Source organism: Marmota marmota, unplaced genomic scaffold (assembly GCF_001458135.2).
Source record: "Marmota marmota marmota unplaced genomic scaffold, marMar, whole genome shotgun sequence".
NCBI classification, from domain to species: Eukaryota; Metazoa; Chordata; class Mammalia; order Rodentia; family Sciuridae; genus Marmota; species Marmota marmota.
Window position 1 is genome coordinate 20,325,771 of NW_026000057.1, and position 19,777 is coordinate 20,345,547.

The 19,777-nt window shown below is 38.2% G+C and overlaps 3 protein-coding genes across 9 annotated transcripts in view; all 3 read left to right on the forward strand.

The window, feature by feature from the left end:
- LOC107141314 (probable E3 ubiquitin-protein ligase HERC6) overlaps positions 1–11,511 on the forward strand; it is a 49,248-nt gene extending 37,737 nt beyond the window's left edge. For 2 of the 5 annotated variants that reach the window (XM_015484547.2, XM_048813602.1), the window contains 7 exons: positions 1,912–2,055; positions 4,481–4,647; positions 5,725–5,788; positions 7,026–7,096; positions 8,717–8,900; positions 8,989–9,091; positions 10,760–11,511. In XM_015484547.2, coding sequence (XP_015340033.1) covers positions 1,912–2,055; positions 4,481–4,647; positions 5,725–5,788; positions 7,026–7,096; positions 8,717–8,900; positions 8,989–9,091; positions 10,760–10,983 — 957 coding nt within the window. In that variant the 3' untranslated portion in view covers positions 10,984–11,511. The remainder of the gene's footprint in view (positions 1–1,911; positions 2,056–4,480; positions 4,648–5,724; positions 5,789–7,025; positions 7,097–8,716; positions 8,901–8,988; positions 9,092–10,759) is intronic. The other 3 variants (XR_007351365.1, XR_007351366.1, XM_048813601.1) reach the window with 3 other exon arrangements.
- Positions 11,512–11,656: 145 nt separating this feature from the next.
- On the forward strand, positions 11,657–13,416 carry LOC107141313 (homeobox protein NANOG-like). The gene is given in 1 exon segment (XM_048813604.1): positions 11,657–13,416. A coding segment is annotated over 1 exon segment (918 nt). The 5' UTR covers positions 11,657–12,331; the 3' UTR covers positions 13,250–13,416.
- Positions 13,417–19,657: 6,241 nt separating this feature from the next.
- The window catches only part of Herc5 (HECT and RLD domain containing E3 ubiquitin protein ligase 5), a 53,572-nt gene continuing 53,452 nt past the window's right edge, over positions 19,658–19,777 (forward strand). For all 3 annotated transcript variants that reach the window (XM_015484546.2, XM_048813599.1, XM_048813600.1), the window contains exon 1: positions 19,658–19,762. The gene's annotated coding sequence lies outside the window, so the exon portion shown is untranslated. The remainder of the gene's footprint in view (positions 19,763–19,777) is intronic.

The following is a 19,777-nucleotide window of genomic DNA, read 5'->3' on the forward strand; positions in this document are numbered from 1 at the left end:
ACACTATAGGAATTCATTTATAAAGACATTTCTAAATAAAATACAAAATAGGACATGGGGATGTGAGTCAGTGGTTGAAGTGACCCCCTGAGTTCAATTCCTGGTACCATAAAAAAAAAAAAAGAAAGAAAAAAAGATACGGGCTGGGCGTTGTAGCACACACCTATAATCTCAATGATTCAGACAACTGAGACTGGAGGATCACAAGTTAGAGGCCAGCCTCAGCAATTTAGTGAGGTCCTAAACAACTGAGCAAGACCCTGTCTCAAAATAAAAAATAAAAGGGGCTGGGATGTGGCTCAGTGGTAAAGCGCTTCTGGGTTCAGTCCCCAATACCAAAAAAGAAAGAAAGAAAGAAAACTAGTTAACAATAATTGCTGGTGAAGATGTCAGGAGAAAAGTATACTTAATACGTTGTTGGTGGGACTAAAAATTAGTGTAAGTACTTTGGAAAGCAGTATGGAAATTCCTCAAAAGACTAGGAATGGAATCACCATATGACCCAAGTGTCCCACTCTGGTATTTATTCAAAAAATTTAAAATCAGCATATCATAGTGATACATGCATACCAATATTTATAGTAGCATAATCCACAATAGCCAAGTTAGGTACAAGCCTAGGTGTCCGTCAACACAAAAATGGATAAAGAAAATGTGGTATACATACTCAATGAAGTTTTACTCAGCCATAAAGAAGAATGAAGTTATGTCATTTGGAGGTACATGGAATGAAGGAATTGGAGAACATCGTGCTAGGAAAGTTAGTGGACAAATGTCTTCTCTCCTGTGTGGGGGGAAAAAAAGGAATAAAAGAATGGGGAGATCTCACAAAGGAAGACCAATAGAGTAGAGAAAGGGGATCAAGAGAGGGAAGAGGGAAGCTTTTGAGAAAGTATTGGGGAATAAAAACTACTAAATTATACTATGTCCATGTACATATATACCACAATGAATCCCAGATAGATAGATAGATATAATTATAACACTAATTAAAATAACAATAATAATATAAGGGAGATTGGTAGAATAGAACAAACAGATCGAGGGCGGGAGGGACAAGGAAGGTAATGGGAATGATCAAATTGTGTGCATGTATGAATAGGGCATAATGAATCCTAGTATTATGCATAATTATAATGCACCAACAACAACAAAAAAATATTTGAGCTGGGGGTTTAGCTCAGTGGTAGAAAGCTTGCCTAGCATATAAAGTCCTGTATTCAATCCCCAGCCACACAACGAGAGAGAGAGAAAAGGAAATTAGCCAGAAAAGAAGTAGAAAAGGAATAGTTAGGTAGGGGGGAAACCACATGAGGACTCAGCCACAAAACCCAAATCCAAAAGTAGAGACAGTTTTTTAAAAAGGGACTATAAATATTGATTCCTCACATGAAGTTCTGTGGTCAACAGGGTCTCACCGTCCCTGCAAAGGTCTCGTGCCCAGACTGACTGGAAGGGCTGTTTAGTGGAAGCTCTGATGAAGATAGAGGAGAAATCGAATAGCTGTCAACCTCAGCCAAGGTTGTGAAAGCTAAGGGATTAGATGAAGACAGATAAGAAGAATAATTAGGGAAGTTAATGGCCCAGAGGTTTGAAGCAAATCAAAATTTTGGTTCAAGGTACTAGATAATAATTGGGAAACATTACACCTTGCTGGAGTCCCCTTCTCTTGGTGCGCGTGGTAGTCTAAAGGATCCATGCGCTCACTACAGCCACCTGGAAATAGATGGCTTGTGGCCTCCCTCAGCAGCCAACTGAGGGAAATTAGACTGCGAGGAAGGAGGTAAGGACTGTGTGACTGTGGTAACTCCAGTGACTGTAGCAATAGTCATCAGCAGTTGAACACTTTTCCGTAAAGGTGAAAGCATTGTATCTTAAACCAGCGCCTGGGAATTTCTTCTTTTTCCTTAGGTTGAGTTTATTAAAGAAATTCGTCCTGAGAGTGGAGGGGTCCGTTCAGAGTTCTTCCACTGTATGTTTGAAGAGATGACCAAGCCAAACTATGGCATGTTCATGTATCCTGAAAAAGATTCCTACATGTGGTTTCCTGTCAATGTAAGTGATTTCTTTTCTCACAGTTTTCAGAACAGAAAAAGTATGCCATATACTGCAATATGAAACTATAGAAAATAATGTAAAATGAGCTCATGAAGAGTTGCAACTCCTGCATTAAGTAGTACTCATATGGTGCACAGAGCAGCAGCTATAGCTCACCTGAGAGTGTGTAGAAAAGCAGAATCTAAAAAAAAAAAGAAAGAAAGAAAAGAAAAGCAGAATCTCTGGCCTCACCCCAGACCTACAGAATTGGACATATATTAATTAAGATCCCCCAGTGATTCAAACATGCATACATGCTCACCCCCGCCCCCCCGCCGTTTTCAGGGAGTGAACCCCAGTTAGTAGGAGTAAACTTGACCGCTGAACCACATCCCTGGCCTTTTTAAAAAAACAAAAAACAAAAAAACAAAACAGGGTCTTGCTAAATTGCTTAGGGCCTCATTAAATTGCTGAGTCTGGCTTTGAACTTGGATTCTCCTGCCCCAGCCTCCCAAGCCTCTGGGATTATAGGCATGCATGACTGCACCTGGCTAAATATTTAAACAGCATTAATAAAGTATAATTAAGATATAATAAGCTGTACATATTTAAAATGTCCAATTTGATAAGCTTTGACATATTTATATACCCATGGCATTCTCGCCATAATCCAAAGTTTCTTCTTATCCTTGTCTCACCTTCTCTCCTACTCCTCTCCCCCAGTGCCTAGGCAACCACTGATCTGCTTTCTGTCACTACAGAGTGGTTAAATTTCCTAGAATTATAAATGAGTTCATAGTGTAGTCTTTACTGCCTCTTTTTCATTATTAGTATTTATTTATTTATTTATTTATTATTTTTGGTACAGGGGATTGAACCCAGGGGCACTTACCCACTGAACCACATCCCCAGCTCTTTTTATCTTGAGACAGGGTATTGCTAAATTACTTAGGGCCTCTCTAAATTGCTAAGGCTGGCTCTGAACTCACGATCCTCCTGCCTTAGCCTTCCAAGCCTCTGGGCTTACAGGTGTGTCCCACTGCACCTGGCTTCATTATTATTATCGTTGAGATTCATCCATGTTTTGGCATGCATCCTTTGTTCACTCTTTTTCATTCTAGAGTATTAGTCCATTATATGGATATACTATGGTCTATATACCTAGTCTCTGATGGACAGATGTTTAGGATATATCCTGAATTTTGAGTAGTAGTAATTTTGAGTGTTTTAAATTAGGAGAGAAGTTGCTGTTAGAGTCCTAGAAATAACTCTTAATCCTGAAAAAAAATATATATATATATATATTTTGGAACTTGGGATTGAACCTAACCACTGAGTCACATCCTCATTCATTTTTATTTTGAGATAGGGGCTTGCTAAGTTGCTTAGGGCCTCGATGAATTGCTGAAGCTAGCTTTGAAGTAAAAATCCTCATGCCCCAGCCTTCCAAGTTGCTGGTATTACAGGTGTGTAGTACCATGCCTGGCTATAAGTGATTGATTTCTGTAATGGTTCTAAAAGATCTTTGAAGTATAAAAATTTTATTTTTTTAAGTAATAAAAAAAAGTCTTGAGCTAGGATGTAGCTCAGTGGTAGAGTGCTTGCCTAGTATAAAGCCCTGGGTTCAATTCCCAGCACCCCACACAAACAAACAAAAAATCATTTCTCTGTTAGTAACATAGACCAAATAGTTCTAATCACATATTGACTCTATTTATTGGTCCCCTTTCTCATATACTTTCAAACTGTTCCCCCAAATGACATGATGGAGGAAAGGCTAGGGAAGGGGCTGAGGTTGTGGCTCAGTGGTAGAGCACTTGCCTAGCATGGGTGAGATGCTAGGTTTGATTCTCAGCAGTGAATATAAATAAACAAAATCATCAACAACTTAAAAAAAAAAAAGAAAGGACAGGGAAGATGAAGAGAAGGAGGAAGGCATATGAAAAAATACTGAAAAGGGTTTCATACTTTTTTTGAGTATTAATGAACCTCTAAAAGATAGGAACAGTTAAGGTGTGGCCATGGTGGGACTTTTTATCAGTCTATCAGCAAGCATTTATTGAATGTCTCTTGATGTTTCCACATAAGAATTAGTACATAAGCGAATCCTTTTGCTCCTGAAACATATATACGATGCAGTGATCAGACACCACACATATTACCAACTGGTTCTAAATTACAGATTGCTGAATTGAAGGGTTTTAGTTATTCAGCTGCAGTGCCAAAGAGAACTTCAGTCATGGGATGTGCATCTGACAACCTGATGCTGACTGGAAATGGAGATGAAGTACATCCTTCTTCCTCAGTGTCGATTTTTCTACAGGGATAGGAAAGAGGGAACTAAGAAATTTTCTTTACTAAAGTCATTATCCCTTTGTATAATTGATCATTTAAAATAACTGGGGTTTTGTTTTTTGTTTGTTTATTGTACTTCCTTTTCCAGCCCACAATTGAGAAGAAGAAATATTTCCTCTTTGGGATGCTATGTGGACTCTCCCTGTACAATTTAAATGTTGCCAATCTTTCTTTCCCACTGGCTCTGTATAAGAAACTTCTCTACAAAAAACCATCATTGGAAGATTTAAAAGAACTCAGTCCTCTTTTGGGGAAGTAAGTAAATATATTAAGACTTTATCTAGTAAGTCTCAATGGTTTAAAAGCATAAATAATATTATACAGATAAATACACAGACAAGGTCTTTCATTTCAATATTGTATATCCTTCAGATGAATTTGAATTTTAGCATTACTTAAAATTGAGTAAACCTAGCTGTTCATGGTGATACACGTCTATAATCCCAGCAACTTGGGAGTCAGAGGCAGGAGGAGTGCAAATTCAAAGTCAGCTTTTGCAACTTAGGAAGGCCTTAAGCAACTTACTGAGAGCCTGTCTTAAAATAAAAAATAAAAAGGGCTGGGGATGTGGCTCAGTGGCTAAGCATTCCTGGGTTCAATCATCAATGCCAATGAGTAAATAAATACATAAGTACATAAGAATAAATATAAAAAAGACTGAGGATGTGGCTTAGTGGTTACAGGCTGGGATTATAGGCATGCACCACCATGCCCAGCTCATGCACTGTTAGTGGGAGAATAATTTGGCTAGATTTATGCTAATAAGGTTTGTCAACCTTGGCAGTATTGACATTTTGGACTATTTAATTTTTTTTCCTTTTTTCTTCAGTGCTGCAGATTAAACAGCAGGGCCTCCTGCATGCTAGAGAAGCAGTCTACCACTGGGCTATACTACTGGCCCCCTGGATGTTTAATTATTTGTTGTGTGAGGCTGTCCTAGGCACTGTGGGATGCTTAGAAGCATCTGGGATTGCTACCCACTTTGCCAGCATCAGCCCTCCCATTCATTGAGACAACCAAAGATATCTCCAGACTTTGCCAGATGCCCCCTGAAAGGCAGATCGTCCCTGGTTGAGAATCACTGGTCTAGAGGAAGGGGTTCCTTTTTGTACTTTTCGTAATACACTGCAAATGTCTATAGGATAGCCATGGTCCAAAAATCAAATAGAAAGAGGTTCCTCTAGAAAGAGGAGTGGGAAGGTGGAGGAGAAGAAATTTACACTGCATTTGGTACATCCTATATTGTTCACAGTTTTTCCCACCAAATATTTATTACTTTTGAAATTTCATGAAATGAACAAATATAATTTTTTAAATTGCATTTTTCACTAGGAATTTGCAATGTCTTCTAAATGCTGAAGCTGCTGATATGGAAGAACTTTTCATATATTTTTCTGTGAGTACTAATGATAGCTAGATCACTGTTTAGCTCTAATCTATTAGGGTTTATTGTTGTTGTTTTGATTTCATTTTTTTGATGATGGTGCTGGGGATTAAACCTAGGACCTTGTGCATGCTAAGAAAGTTCGCTACCCTGAGTTATACTACCAGCCCTAATCTGTGATTTTTTTTACATATTGTTTTTAAATATTCATTTTTTAATTGTAGTTGGACACAGTACTTTATTTATTTTTATGTGGTGCTGAGGATCGAACCCAGGGCCGCACACGTGCTAGGTGAGTGCTCTACCACTGAGCCACAATCCTAGCTCCTAATCTGTGATTTCTAAAAATAATTTTTATAGTGTCTTAAATACATTATCCTTTGTTTGTTTGTTTGTTTTTGAGATGGGGGTCTTACTGTGTTGCCCAGTCTAGTATCCAAGCAGGTGGACCCAAGTGAATCTCTCACCTCAGCCTCCTGAATTGCCGGCATTATAGGAGCACACCCTTGGGCTGGGCTTGGGATCCAAACTACTTTTTTTTTTTTTTTTTTTTTTAAATACACACCAAGCATTGAACTCAAGGGTGCTTAACCACTGAACCACATTCCCAGCCCTTTTTTATTTTTTATTTTGAGACAGGGTCTCACTAAGTTGCCTAGGGCCTCACTAAATTACTGAGGCTGGTCTTGAACTTGGTGACTCTCCTCCATCAGCTTCCCAAGTCACTGAGATTACCGGTGTGCACCACCATGCCTGGCAGATCCATACTTTTTTTTTTCAAGTTATAGATGGACATAATAACTTTATTTTATTTATTTATTTATTTAATATTTTTTTGTGGTGCAGAGGATTGAAGCCAATGCCTCACACATGCTAGGCAAGCACTATACCACTGAGCCACAACCACAACCTGGATCCATACTTTTTGAAAGATATTTCACTAGTGTACTACAAAGCTTTTGCCCACTTGCTCCTTGTTTGATACCTTATATATATAGTTCACCAAAAATACAGCAGTTACTCAATATAAACAATGAAAACAGATAAATAATAATTCACTCTTGAAATCTATATACAACATGCATTAGGGTAAGTTTTAAAAATTGTTTATGTGTATTTAAAAGGCTGAACTACATGACAAAATCATGTAAATTTTATAGGGAAAAATGTCTGGAAATAGTGGTATTGTGGGGTGGTTGATTATTCAGACTTATAGTCATGTTTAGTATGGAAAACATTGTGGTTACAGATACACTGGGATCAAACTGATGTTGATTTAATTCCAAATGGAATCTCTGTACCTGTGGACCAAAGCAATAAGTAAGTTTTACCACCTAGACTCTCTACTTTGAATATTCATAAAATGTTTGTATCATTTACCAGCATACCACTGGTTCCAGGGAGGGAAGAGAGAAGTTGATTTAGGTATCCTAGTTCCCAAAGGTTGCTTAAAGGGTTGGAGATAATCATGTCTCTGGTGAAAATGCCTCCTGTAGTGACCCTCCTATGTTAGTCCATTTTCCATTACTGTAATGAAACACCTGAAGCTGGATAACTTTATAAAGAAAAGAAGTGGGCTGGCAATATAACTCAGTGGTAGAGTGCTTGCTTAGCATGCACAAAGCCCTGGGTTCAATCCTCGATACCACAAAGTAAATTTAAAAAAAAAATAGGTTGATTAGTTCACGAGTCTGGAGATTCAGGGTCCTGTATCTGGTGATGGCCTTCTTGACAACAGAGTTCTGAGGCTGCACAGGACATACCACGACAAAAGTCGGGGAGTGCACATGCATGTTTCTTCTGGTTTCTCTTCTAAAGAGGCCACCAGTATTCTGTCATGAGGGCTCCACTGGGATGACCTGAAGTAATCCTGATTGTCTCCCAAAGGTCCTGTGTGTAAACGCAGTCAGATTAAGTTTCCACCCCCATGTATGCCTCACAATGGAGATTTTAATATATGAAGCTTTGGGGGACACTCAGACCCTATCTAAACCATACCACATACCTTTAGAAAATTCATCATGTAGTGGAAATTGCATCTGGCAGTGCAAGAAATAAGTCTGTAAAGGGACACGTGTGGGAAGAGGAAAGAAGAGAGAGGGAGAGAAACAGAAGAAGCATCCCTGAGAACATCACGTTCATATTGAAATATGATGATTGACAGCAGCTATCAGGTAAAGAAACAGGACATGCTGGAGAGGAAATTTACATTGTAGAGCTACCTACTAATGAGAGACAGCCAAGCAGGTCAATTGAAGGTCAGTATGGCCAGAGATGAAAATAGAAGGGCAAAGAGGCTGCTGAGTCAGGCAAGGGTCAGGTCATAGAGGGGTTTTTGACCTTAGCTAGGGAGGTTTGCAGTTTATCCCTAAGTAAAATGTGAAGCCTTTGAAAGATTTTTAGCAGAAGAATGACTTAAGATGATTCAACTTTCATTTTTTTTTAACTTTACAATGGTCTGAAAGCGATATGCATTCTATAGAATCTGTACTTCAAATCTTGAATTTGGATCTTTCCTTGGGCTAGCAACAAGTGGTACAAGACTCCTTCATGAGGCTGGGCAGAGGCAGCAAATCCTAGCTGCTCTACACGGTCATGAGGGGAAACAACTAGTACTCTATGGTGAACTGTGTGTTTCAGCTCTGATGATCAGTACCCTAGGGGGTATTAAATGCGCATTTGATTTATGATGTTTTCAATTTACATACAATAGGCTTATTGGGATGCCCCCCTATTGTAAATCAAGCCAAGGAGCATCTGTATTCAGATTTGTGTTATTAAAGAATTCTCCTGACTGAATGAAGAACTGTGTAGATCGAATTTATGTTCTTTCTCAATAGAAACGGTTTATATATATATATATATATATATTTTTTTTTTTTTTTTCCCCTAGTCATTGGGCCATTGGCCATTTTTTGTTTTTTCTCCCCTTCTCTTAAGGCAGGACTATGTTTCTAGGTGTGTTGATTACATTTTCAACATCTCTGTAAAGGCAGTTTATGAGGAATTTCATAGAGGATTTTACAAAGTCTGTAACTGGGAGATAATTAGACATTTCCAGCCTGAGGAACTAATGACAGCGATAATTGGAGATACTAATTATGACTGGGAACAATTTGAAAAGGTAGGTGATATCTAAAGTATACCCAGTTTTCCAAACAAGTTGTATATATTCCATTCCCCCAAAAAACATTTTTTCCCTTTCTCTCAAGAATTCCCAGTATTATGACGGGTACTACAGATCACATCCAACTATACAGATGTTTTGGAAAGCTTTCCACAAGTTAACTTTGGATGAAAAGAAAAAATTCCTCTGTAAGTACTGCAATATCAGAGAGGTCTACAATTTTATATCTTTTAAGACAATTATCTTGTTTGCAATGAAGTCAAGTTCTTAATGGTAGGTCATGTGTGTTAATGGCAGAGTAAGGAGTAGGACCAGGTTCCCTGCCTTCTAGAACAGCACTCTTTTCCTTACACAATCCTGTTTCCCATTTTAAAAAATAAAAGAAGCCGGGCACGATGGCATATGCCTGTAATCCCAGCAGCTTGGGAGGCTGAGGCAGGAGGATCGCAAGTTCAAAGCCAGCCTCAGCAATTTAGCAAGGACCTAAGCAACTTAGCAAGATCCTGTCTCAAAATATAAAAAGGACTGGGGATGTGGCTCAGTGGTTAAGCACCCCTAGGCTCAATCCCTGGTACAAAAAAATAAATAAATAAGAGTAATAGACATATTGCTATTTTACAAAGTCTTCCACACTAACTAATCCCATTTTTAGACTGTGACCTCTTTCCTTATTCCAGATGGTTTTGTTGTTGTTTTGTTTTTTACTTTGTTTTGATATAGAGGCTCACTAAATTGCTTAGACCTTGCTAAATTGCTGAGGCTGGCTCTAAACTTATGATTCTCCTGCTTCAGCCTCCCAAACTGCTGAGATTATAGGTATGTGCCAACAGGCCCACCTCAATTTTTGATACACACTTTGTTATTTTTGTTGCCACTGAATATATTGTTGCGAATAATTGTGAGTTCTTCACTAACAAGTCCAAACTACCTTTTTAATCCTCACTTACAGGGAAACTTGCTTTATCCCAGCGCTTCAACTGTCTGTATTTTCAATGAGTTCGATTATATCATCCCCCCTTGGCTTTTCCCCCTACCTATTGTATTGGCCTACAATAAAGCAACCTAGTCAAGAACAAAGAAAATTACTTTTATTTGGGGCTAATTAGGATTGAAATTTGGGAGAACACAAATTCAAACAACAAGTGTGCACCAAGGTTTTACAGATGGTAGCTGTATTTATAGCTTTAAACTGCAAGTGGGTTGGGAATTAGGGCCCTTGTTAGTCAGGAATTATGATTAGTGCTGGCCAAGTTAAGTCATCTTAAAAGAAAGGGATTGGGTGTATTTTCAGTCTCTGGGTAGTTTGGGGGAAGGGGTCCACTGTACAGAAGGTCAACAAAGGTTAACAGTGTTTCAAAGGCCAGCTCCAAGGATGGGCATGTCTGCAGACCAGTTCAAAGGTTCAGCTATGCACTTGTCTGAGATCTGGTTAACCTCGTGATTTCATTTTTGGTGCTCTGAGCCAATGCTACTCCATTTTGTTTTTCCTTCACACTTGAAAGCTCATCCAGCTCCTACTAGAGAACTAGCCAGTGTGACCTCTCTGAGGTCTCCCTGCAGACCAACATGCCATCTCTCCCTGCCCTGAGTCTCAGTTCCTCCAGTTGACCCTTAAACTTGTATTTCCTAGTCGAGCTAAATTAAACTTCTTTATATCTTGCTATTATATTTTCATGTATGTAATTTCCTGGCAATTAGATCGTGAACTCATGGAGGGCAAAAACCAAATGTCCATGATTTTTCTAGCTCTTTCTACATGTGAACACTCAACATTTAGTAAATGTAATCATTAATTTATTTTCATAAGTTTTGCTCTTTTCTATGAAGTACCTTAACCAAATTGCATTCCTTTCTAGTGTTTCTTACAGGATGTGATAGGCTGCAAGTAAGAGGCATACAGGATGTAGGAATAAGATTTCGCTGTCCCACAACTTTCAGTGAAAACGACTGTCCAAGATCATTGACATGTCATAGTATTCTAGACCTGCCTAAATATTCTACAATGGAAAGAATGGAAGAAGCACTTCAAGTAGCCATCAACAAAAGCAGAGGCTTTGTGTCACCCATGGTCACAATGTAATGATCACCTTTCAGAGTCTCATGAAGGCCTCAGGCACTCAAGCCTCTCAGTATTATCAACAATAGTATTTTCTGCTGGGCAAGGCATAGGCCTGTAATCCTGGTGGCTCCAGAGGCTGAGTCAGGAGGAGTGCAAGTTCAAAGCCAGGATCAGCAACTGGGTGAGGCCTAAAGAAATTTAGTTAGACCCCGTCTCTAAATAAAATATAAAAATGGGCTGGGGAGGTAGCTTAGTGGTTAAGTGCCCCTGGGTTCAGTCCCCAGTACCAAAAAAAAAAAGAGAGAGAGAGAGAATAGTATTTTTAGTTTAACAAAATTATGTACAACAACATCTCCTGTATCCCTAACTTTGCTATTAGAATGTTTGCTTTTACTGAATTATTTCCTGAACAATTTAAAAATAAACTGAATATGAATAATATTGATATTTTTAAAAAATTATTGCACCTCTAATATACTGCCTGCAAGTCTGAAAGCCTGTCAAGTTTGAAAAAAATAAATAAAATGTTAACTAATGTTTATGTTTTAAGGCTATGTAGATGCATATTTTATGTTACATAATATCTCAAGTTTTTATTTTAGCAGTTTGCTGGATAGAAAAATTTAAATATTAAAGGATTCATTAAATCATTGAAAAATCATTCTAAAAGCAGTTATAATTATTTTGGTGAAACACTGAGCCCAAGCAGGAACTCCTACTTAGAGTTGGGGAAATGTGAAGTTAAAATGTGTCATTATTGTGGCTATAGAGTAAATTAAGGGAGTTGTAACTGCCATAGCAAATAACTAATGAATTTTGTGGACCAGTTCTACCTAATGTTAAATTTTAAATTATTATGTAGCCAATGGAATATTACTCGGCCTCAAAGAATGAAACTATAGCATTTGCCAGTAAATGGATGGAACTGGAAAATAACATACTAAATGAAATAAGCCAATCCCAAAAACCAAAGGCTGAATGTTCTCTCTGATATGTGAATGCTAGCCCCTAACAAGGAAAGGTAGAGAGGGGAAATAGAGAAATTCATTGTATTAGACAAATGGGAATAAAGAGAAGGAAGGGGAAATGGGATCAGGAAAGACAGTAGAATGAATAAGGCAGAACTTTCCTATGTGCATATATGAATACACAACCAATGTAACTCCATATTATGTTCAACCACAAGAATAGGATCAAAATTATAATGGACTGAGACTTCTACTGGATTGGGTTGCCTGCTGAGGCGAAGACTGGCTTCATTCTGGCTTCTTGATATTTTTTTTTATCAGATCTTCATTTTCTTAGGTCTTTACCTAAGTCTTAAAGACTTGTTCTTTTTATCTTTTTTTTTTTCCTCTTTTTGAGGAACATGAGCATGGATCCGGCTTTTCTGCAAAGTTTGCCTTGCTTGGAAGCATCTGATTCTAGGGTCTTTTAACCAATACCTGTGATTAATGGTCCCGAAGAAATTTATCCACCTGTTCAAATGTCATCTGCTGAGATGCCCCTCACAGAGACTGCAGTCTCTCCCTCTCCATCCTCCATGGACCTGCTTATTCAGGATAGCCCTGATTCTTCTACCAGTCCCAAAGTGAAACCATCCACTTCTGTACAGGAAAGCACAATAAAGAAGGAAGACAGTAAGATCCAGGTCAAGAAACAGAAGATGCGCACAGTGTTTTCTCAGACTCAGCTGTGTATACTAAATGACAGGTTTCAGAAACAAAAATATCTCAGCCTCCAGCAGATGCAAGAACTTTCTAGCAATCTGAACCTTAGCTACAAACAGGTTAAGACCTGGTTCCAAAACCAAAGAATGAAATGTAAGAGATGGCAGAAAAACAACTGGCCAAAGAATAGCAATAGTGTGACTCAGGGCTCATTACCCACTGAATATTCAGGCCCCTACTCTAATTATAACCAGGGGTACCAGGTTAGTTCACCTGGAAACCTTCCACCATGGAGCAATCAGACCTGGAACAACCCAACTTGGAGCAACCAGACCTGGAACAGCCAGTCTTGGAGCAGCCAGTCTTGGAGCAACCACTCCTGGAATACTCAAACCTGGTATACCCAATCCTGGAACAATCAGGCCTGGAACAATTCATTCTACAACTATGGAGAGGAATCTCTGCAGCCCTCTATGCAGTTCCAACAAAATTTTCCTGCCAGTGATTTGGAGACAACCTTGGCATTCACTGGTGAAAGCCATAGGTATTTTAGTACTCCACAATCCATGGATTTATTCCTAAATTACTTTCTTAACAGGCAGTCTGAAAATATGTAAGGATGGGTACATGATTCATTTTTGGTCTGGGCAGTGGCTAAATTCCTTCCTTGAAGGATTTTTTTTTTAAAGAGATAGAGAGAGAATTTTAATATTTATTATTATTTTTTTTTTAGTTTTCGGCAGACACAAAAATCTTTGTATGTGGTGCTGAGGATCGAACTCGGGCCGCACGCATGCCAGGCGAGCGCGCTACCGCTTGAGCCACATCCCCAGCCCCTGAAGGATTTTTTTAATATTTATTTTTTAGTTTTAGGAGATACAATATCTTTATTTTATTTTTATGTGGTGCTGAGGACCAAACCCAGTGCCTCACACTTGCTAGGTGAGCACTCTACCACTTGAGCCACAACCACAGCCCGATTTTCTTTTTCTTTTTTTTAACTTTGGAGCTGTATACTTTTCTGCTTGATATCCTGGTTCTCATTGTGCTACTGTGCCAATTTGAGGATTTTGAGTCTGATTAGAGACTCATCAAAGACAAGTTTTTGTGTGTATATGGTTCTGGGGATCAAACTCAGGGCCTCATGCATGCTAGGAAAACATTCCACCACTGAGCCATATCCCAGCCCTCAAAGAGATTTTTTTTGTGTGTGTGTGTGTATATATATATACATATATATATACATGTATATATATTTGTTGATAGATCTTTATTTTATCTGTTTATATGCAGCGCTGAGAACTGAACCCAGTGCCTCACATATGCCAGGCAAGGGCGCTAGCGCTGAGCCCCAGCCCCAGCCCCAGCCTAAAGAAGTTTTAATAGCCTTGCTTGCTACAGACAAGATGTCTCTGGCTACAGATAAGAACTATTACTAGTTTGGATATCTTTTTTTTATTTTTTATTTTTAGATGTTGATGGACCTTTATTTTATTCATTCATTTATATGTGGTGCTGAGAATCGAACCCAGTGCCTCACACATGCTAGGCAAGCACTCTTCCACTGAGCCACAACCCCAGCCCCTAGTTTGGATGTCTTTAGGATATAGAATCTTCACCTTAAGAACAGGAAGTAAAAAGTACAAAGAAGTATAAGAAGGATTAGTTCTACTTTCTGCTACTGGAAGATTTTACTTATTAAAAAGTCAGTTGTTGCTGGGCATGGTGGTGCACACTATAATCCCAATGGCTCAGGAGGCGAGCATGAAGACTCTGACTTCAAAGTTAGCCTCAGCAACTTATCAAGTCCCTAAGCAACTCAGACCGTGTCTTTAAATGAAGTATAAAAAGGGCTGGGGATATGGTTTAGTGGTTGAGTTCCCCTGGGTGGTTCAATCCCTGGTACCAAAAAAGGCAGTTGTTGAGGTGAAGAGTGAAGGGTTAAGCTACATAATGTGCTTCATTGATTTCCTCCACCTGTTTGGACTCTTATTTTACTCTAATGCCTAATTTGCTCATTAATATTTGTAGAAAGATACTTAAGATATTTTATACTTAGTCGCATTCTGATAAATCAGTACCCATTTGGCTAATTTAAGTACAAATGAATAAAAGATCTATTTTACCTTTAAAAAAAATATAATGGGCTGCAACCCATGTATGTATGTCAGAATACATCCTACTGTCATGTATAGCTAAAAGCAACAAATAAGAATAAAATAAATAAAGATTTTTTTAAAAGTAAAAAAAAAATTATTATGTAGTTTTGAAATGATTCCAAATACAAAATTTGCCATATTTCCTATTTCTCTATTTCCCCTCCCTTACCATTCCTTGTTAGGGACTAGCATTCACATATCAAAGAGAACATTCAGCCTTTGGTTTTTTGGGATTGGCTTATTTCACTTAGTATGTTATTCTCCAGTTCCACCCATTTACTGGCAAATGCCATATTTTTTCTGTGATAACAACTTGAAGGGTAAGCCCCTTGCTATGAGAATGTTATATCATGCTTTATCAGAACCCATATGTGAGTTTCTGACTTCAACCATTAGACTCCAAAATATGTATTAAACTCAAGAGTTTGGCAGATACTTTGAGAGCTTACGTTGTGGCAAACCACACTGTGTTGGCCACTTCTCCAAAGTTCGAGAGCTTCTGCCAGGCAGGACTGTCCAGGTAGCCTTTGAGCCAAGTCCCAAAGCCTGGCCAGGCAGCACCAGCACTGCCCACATGTCTAGTCTCTGCTGAGAACTACTCTTACGCAGGAATACTTGAAACAATCAAACTTTTACTTTCCATCCTAATTGTGCCACTGTAGACTTTAATAATTAGACTCCAATGAAATTGGAACTTACACACTATGTGGTTTATGTATCTTCCCTATTGAATATATTCTCTGTGAAATTTATTTCCATTATTATTCTCCTCAAACATAAAAAAAAATCTTTGGCAATAAAATGTGTGTTTCATAAAATCATACTTTGATCATCTCCTTATTTTAACTGTACAAAACAAAGTATAGCCAGGCATGGTGGCACACATCTGTAATCTCAGCAACTCAGGAGGATTGCTAGTTCCTAGGCAGCCTCAGCAACTAATAGAGGCCTAAGCAACTTAGAGCCTGTATCAAAATAAAAAATAAAGGGCTGGGGATGTGACTCAGTGGTTAAGCAACTCTGGGTTCAATCTCTGGTACTTTAAAAAAAAAAAAGTAAGTGTAAGTTGTTCTACAAATTCCTGCTGCTGTCCTAACCATTCCAGAAGCCTAGTGTTAGTGGTACTAGTGGTAGCTGGGGAAATGGAAGACTATGGGGCCAAGTCCATACTGGATTTTGATGTGAAAAAAGGACAGAGGTCACCTGAAGACATACAGAACAGAGAGAACTTGCCAGGGTTACCAGATATAACAGGTCCAGTAAAACTATAAGCCCTCAAAGAAATCCTGAGTTACTTTAGATTTGTCTGTTTTCAACGTTAATAAGTGGAATAATTCTATTTGAATTAGATTTATTCTATTTGAATTTTAAAGGAAAAGGTAATCAGGCTGGGGATGTGGCTCAGTGGTAGGGTGCTTGCCTAATGTGTGAAGCCCTGGGTTCAATCCCCAGTACAGAAAGAAAAAAATAATAAAGGTAATCTCTAAATTTAAGGGTTCCCCAGTACCTGATCTTTTACCATCATTACTTTTTTGTTTGTTTGTTTTATTTAATGCAAATGGGTGAATTGTTCTAAACAGTTAAGGGAAAAAACAGTATTAATTCGATACATAATCCTTCAGAAAGCCAGGGAAGAAGGAACACTTCCCATTTAGTTTTGTTTTGTTTTGGTTTGTTTTTTTACCTCAGCAATACCCCAGTATCAAAAAGAGGCAAGCCAGGTGTGGTGGTATAAGTCTATAATCCCAGCTACACAGAGGTTGAGACAGGAACATTTCAAGTTGCTAGGGCAACTTGGTGAGACTCAATTTCAAAATAAAATAAAAAGGGCTGGGGATGCAGTACCTGCCTAGCATGTCTGAGGCCCTGGGTACAATCCCCAGTGCTGTGGGGGAAAAAAAAAAAAAAAGAACAAAATAACAGAGATACAAAAATCCAAATTTTAAAACACTGAACACAAAACAACAAAACAAAATGGGTAGTGCCTATGAGCAAGTGGGAGTTTAGCCTAGAAATGCATTAAAAAGTCGATTATATTTTACCATATTAACAGGAAAAAATACAATTAGTACAGACAGAAAAATAACTTGACAAAATCCAACACCTACCCATGCATGATAAATATTCTCAGCACACAAGGACTAGAAGGGAACTTTGCCAACCTGATAAAGCCTGCGTAGTTAAGCTCATACTTATTGGCAAAAGACTTAATGCTTTCCTACTAACACCATCTCTCGGAATCTATACAAGAGGGCAAAGAAAATAAAAGGCATAGAGATTGGATAGGAAGGAATAAAATTGCCTTATTTGCAGAATCTACTAAAACTAGAACTATTAAGTAAATATAGAAAGGTCTCAGGATTCAAGGTCACTGTATAAAAGATAAATTGTATTTCTATATAGTCACAAGAGTCATAAATTGAAATTTGAAAAAAGTGTCATTTACAATATCAAAAAACAAGAAATATCTAAGGATAATTTTAATAAATATGTATGACTATACACATAACATTCTAAAATATAATTGAAAGAAAGCTTTGAATTAATGTAGAGGGAGAGATCATGTTCACTGAAAAAAACACCAATTCTTCCAAAATTCATATATAAATATGTGTGTATATATGTGTATATATATATATGTATACTCTCACACACACACACACACACACACACACACACATATATATATATACACTTTTTTTTTTTTTTTGAGATGATCTCACTATGTTTCCAGGCTGGCCTTTAACTCCTAGGCTTAAGCTTTCCTCTAGCCTCAAACTTCAGAGCAGCTGGGGCTTCTAGCTAATGCACTCTGCTAAACTGATAATTCAATGCAATCTCAAGCAAAATCACAACAGTCTGTTTCGTAGAAATTGATCAATTTGATCATCAGTTGATCCTAAAGTATATATAAAAATGCAAAGGATCTAGAATAAGCAAATTATACTGAAAAAGGACAATGCTGATATGCTCATATGAACTGATTTTTTAAAATATTTTATTAGTTATTGATGGAATTTTATTTATTTATTTATTAATTTGTATGTAGTGCTGAGAATCAAACCCAATGCCTCACACATGTAAGCAAGTGCTCTACCACTAAGCTACAATCCCAGCCCTTATCATATGAACTGAATTTGAGACTCAGGATTTATAGTAAACAAGACAGTGTGTGGGTAGAGTAAAACAGATATATAGGTCAGTAGATCATATGGAACAATTAAAAATCCAGAAACAAATCACGCAAATTAATGGAGATAGACAAAGCTGGAACAAGTAGAAGTCCACATGGAAAAAAATAAATACTACCTTTACTCTCTCCCCACACTATAAAGAATAATGTGTTTGAAATACAATAAAGACCTAAATCTGTAAAACTTCTTGAACACAAGTGAGAATATCTTGCAATCTTGTGTTCAGCAAAGTTTTCAGGTGAAAAAACAACACAAAAGGAAAAAATGAAAGAACTGCATAAAATATAACTAGCTCTTCAAAAGATAATTTTAATAAAATGAAAAAGTAAGCCACAGACTGGTAGAAAACATTACAAAATATATATTTAAGGGGCTGGGCTGTAGCTCAGTGGTAAACTGCTTGCCTTGCATGTGTGAGGCACTGGGTTCGATCCTTAGCACCACATAAAAATAAAGGTACTGTGTGTTCATCTGCAAATAAATAAATATTTAAAAATATATAAATATTTAATAAAGGATATGGTATAAAACATCTGAAGAACTCTAATATAGAAAGAACCCTCAGATACGTGAAGCCATTGATTTACTAAATGGGCAAAAGATTTCAATAAACCTTACTTCACCAAAGAGAGAGCATAGATAGCAAAATAAGTACACTCAAAAGACACTCAGTATCATTAATCATTAGGGAAATTAAAATTAAAACCAAAACAAGATTACACTACAACTCTTAGCAAAAGTTACACTACAACTGTTAAATGTGGAATGACATAAAATGCTGGAGAGAATGTAAAATGGTACAAGCACTTCAGAGCACAAGCACTTAGCAGTTTCTTTTGAAGATATCCAACCATTTATCAAAAAATACAGCAATTCCACTTATAGGTATTTAACCAGAGGAAATGAAAACATTTGTTTCCTCAAAGACTTGTGCACAAATATTCATAGTAGCTCTATTCACTGTAGCCCCAAACTGGAAAGGACTAACACGACCATCAATTAGTGAATGGATAAATAAATTGTGATATATCCATATCACAGAATGCCACAAAGCAGTAACAAGGGAGGATACTTGGGCAACACAAAAGGATGAATCTCAAAACATTATGCTAAGTAAAAAGATCAGACACAAAAGACTACTTTGGTATGATTCCATTGTATAAAATTCTAGAAAAGGCCAAACTATACTGACAATAGGACAGATCACTGTTTACAAGGCACGAAGATGCGAAGGTGGGTGGGGTGAGAAGGGGGTGGACTGACTGCCCAGCTTTCTTCTTCAGTTTCATTTCCGTTCTATGGTTTGAACCTGGAACAGACGCTAAATAAACTTTAGCTTCGGTTTTCACCCTACAGCCTTCTCTAGAATTGGCAAGCGTCAGGGTGCCTCCTGGCGGAATTGCAGTTTCCTCGAAAGCCATCCAGTCCAGGAATTCAGGTGGCCGTGGTCCAGCCCGGAGACGACCTCCTCGGCCCACTTTACCACCTACCAGAGACTTCTTTCTCGAACCGCCTCCCAAGCCTTTCGAAACGCTCGAGTTTCCCTTTTAATTTCCTTTTCGCCTTACAAATAAAAAACCAAAACAAAACAGTTTCGTTTTCTCCGTTGACTGCTGGCCCCGCCCCCAAACAGCAAGTGGGGAGCCCGGCGTCGGGGCAGGGGCGGGGCCGAATCTGGGACGCCGCTGCGCTAACTCCAGCTCCACAGGCGACCCGGGGCTGGAGACTGGCGCTCCTCGGCGTTCTCCTGTTGCCTCGCGGCCGCGGAGCCAAAAAGAAAAAAAAAAAAAAA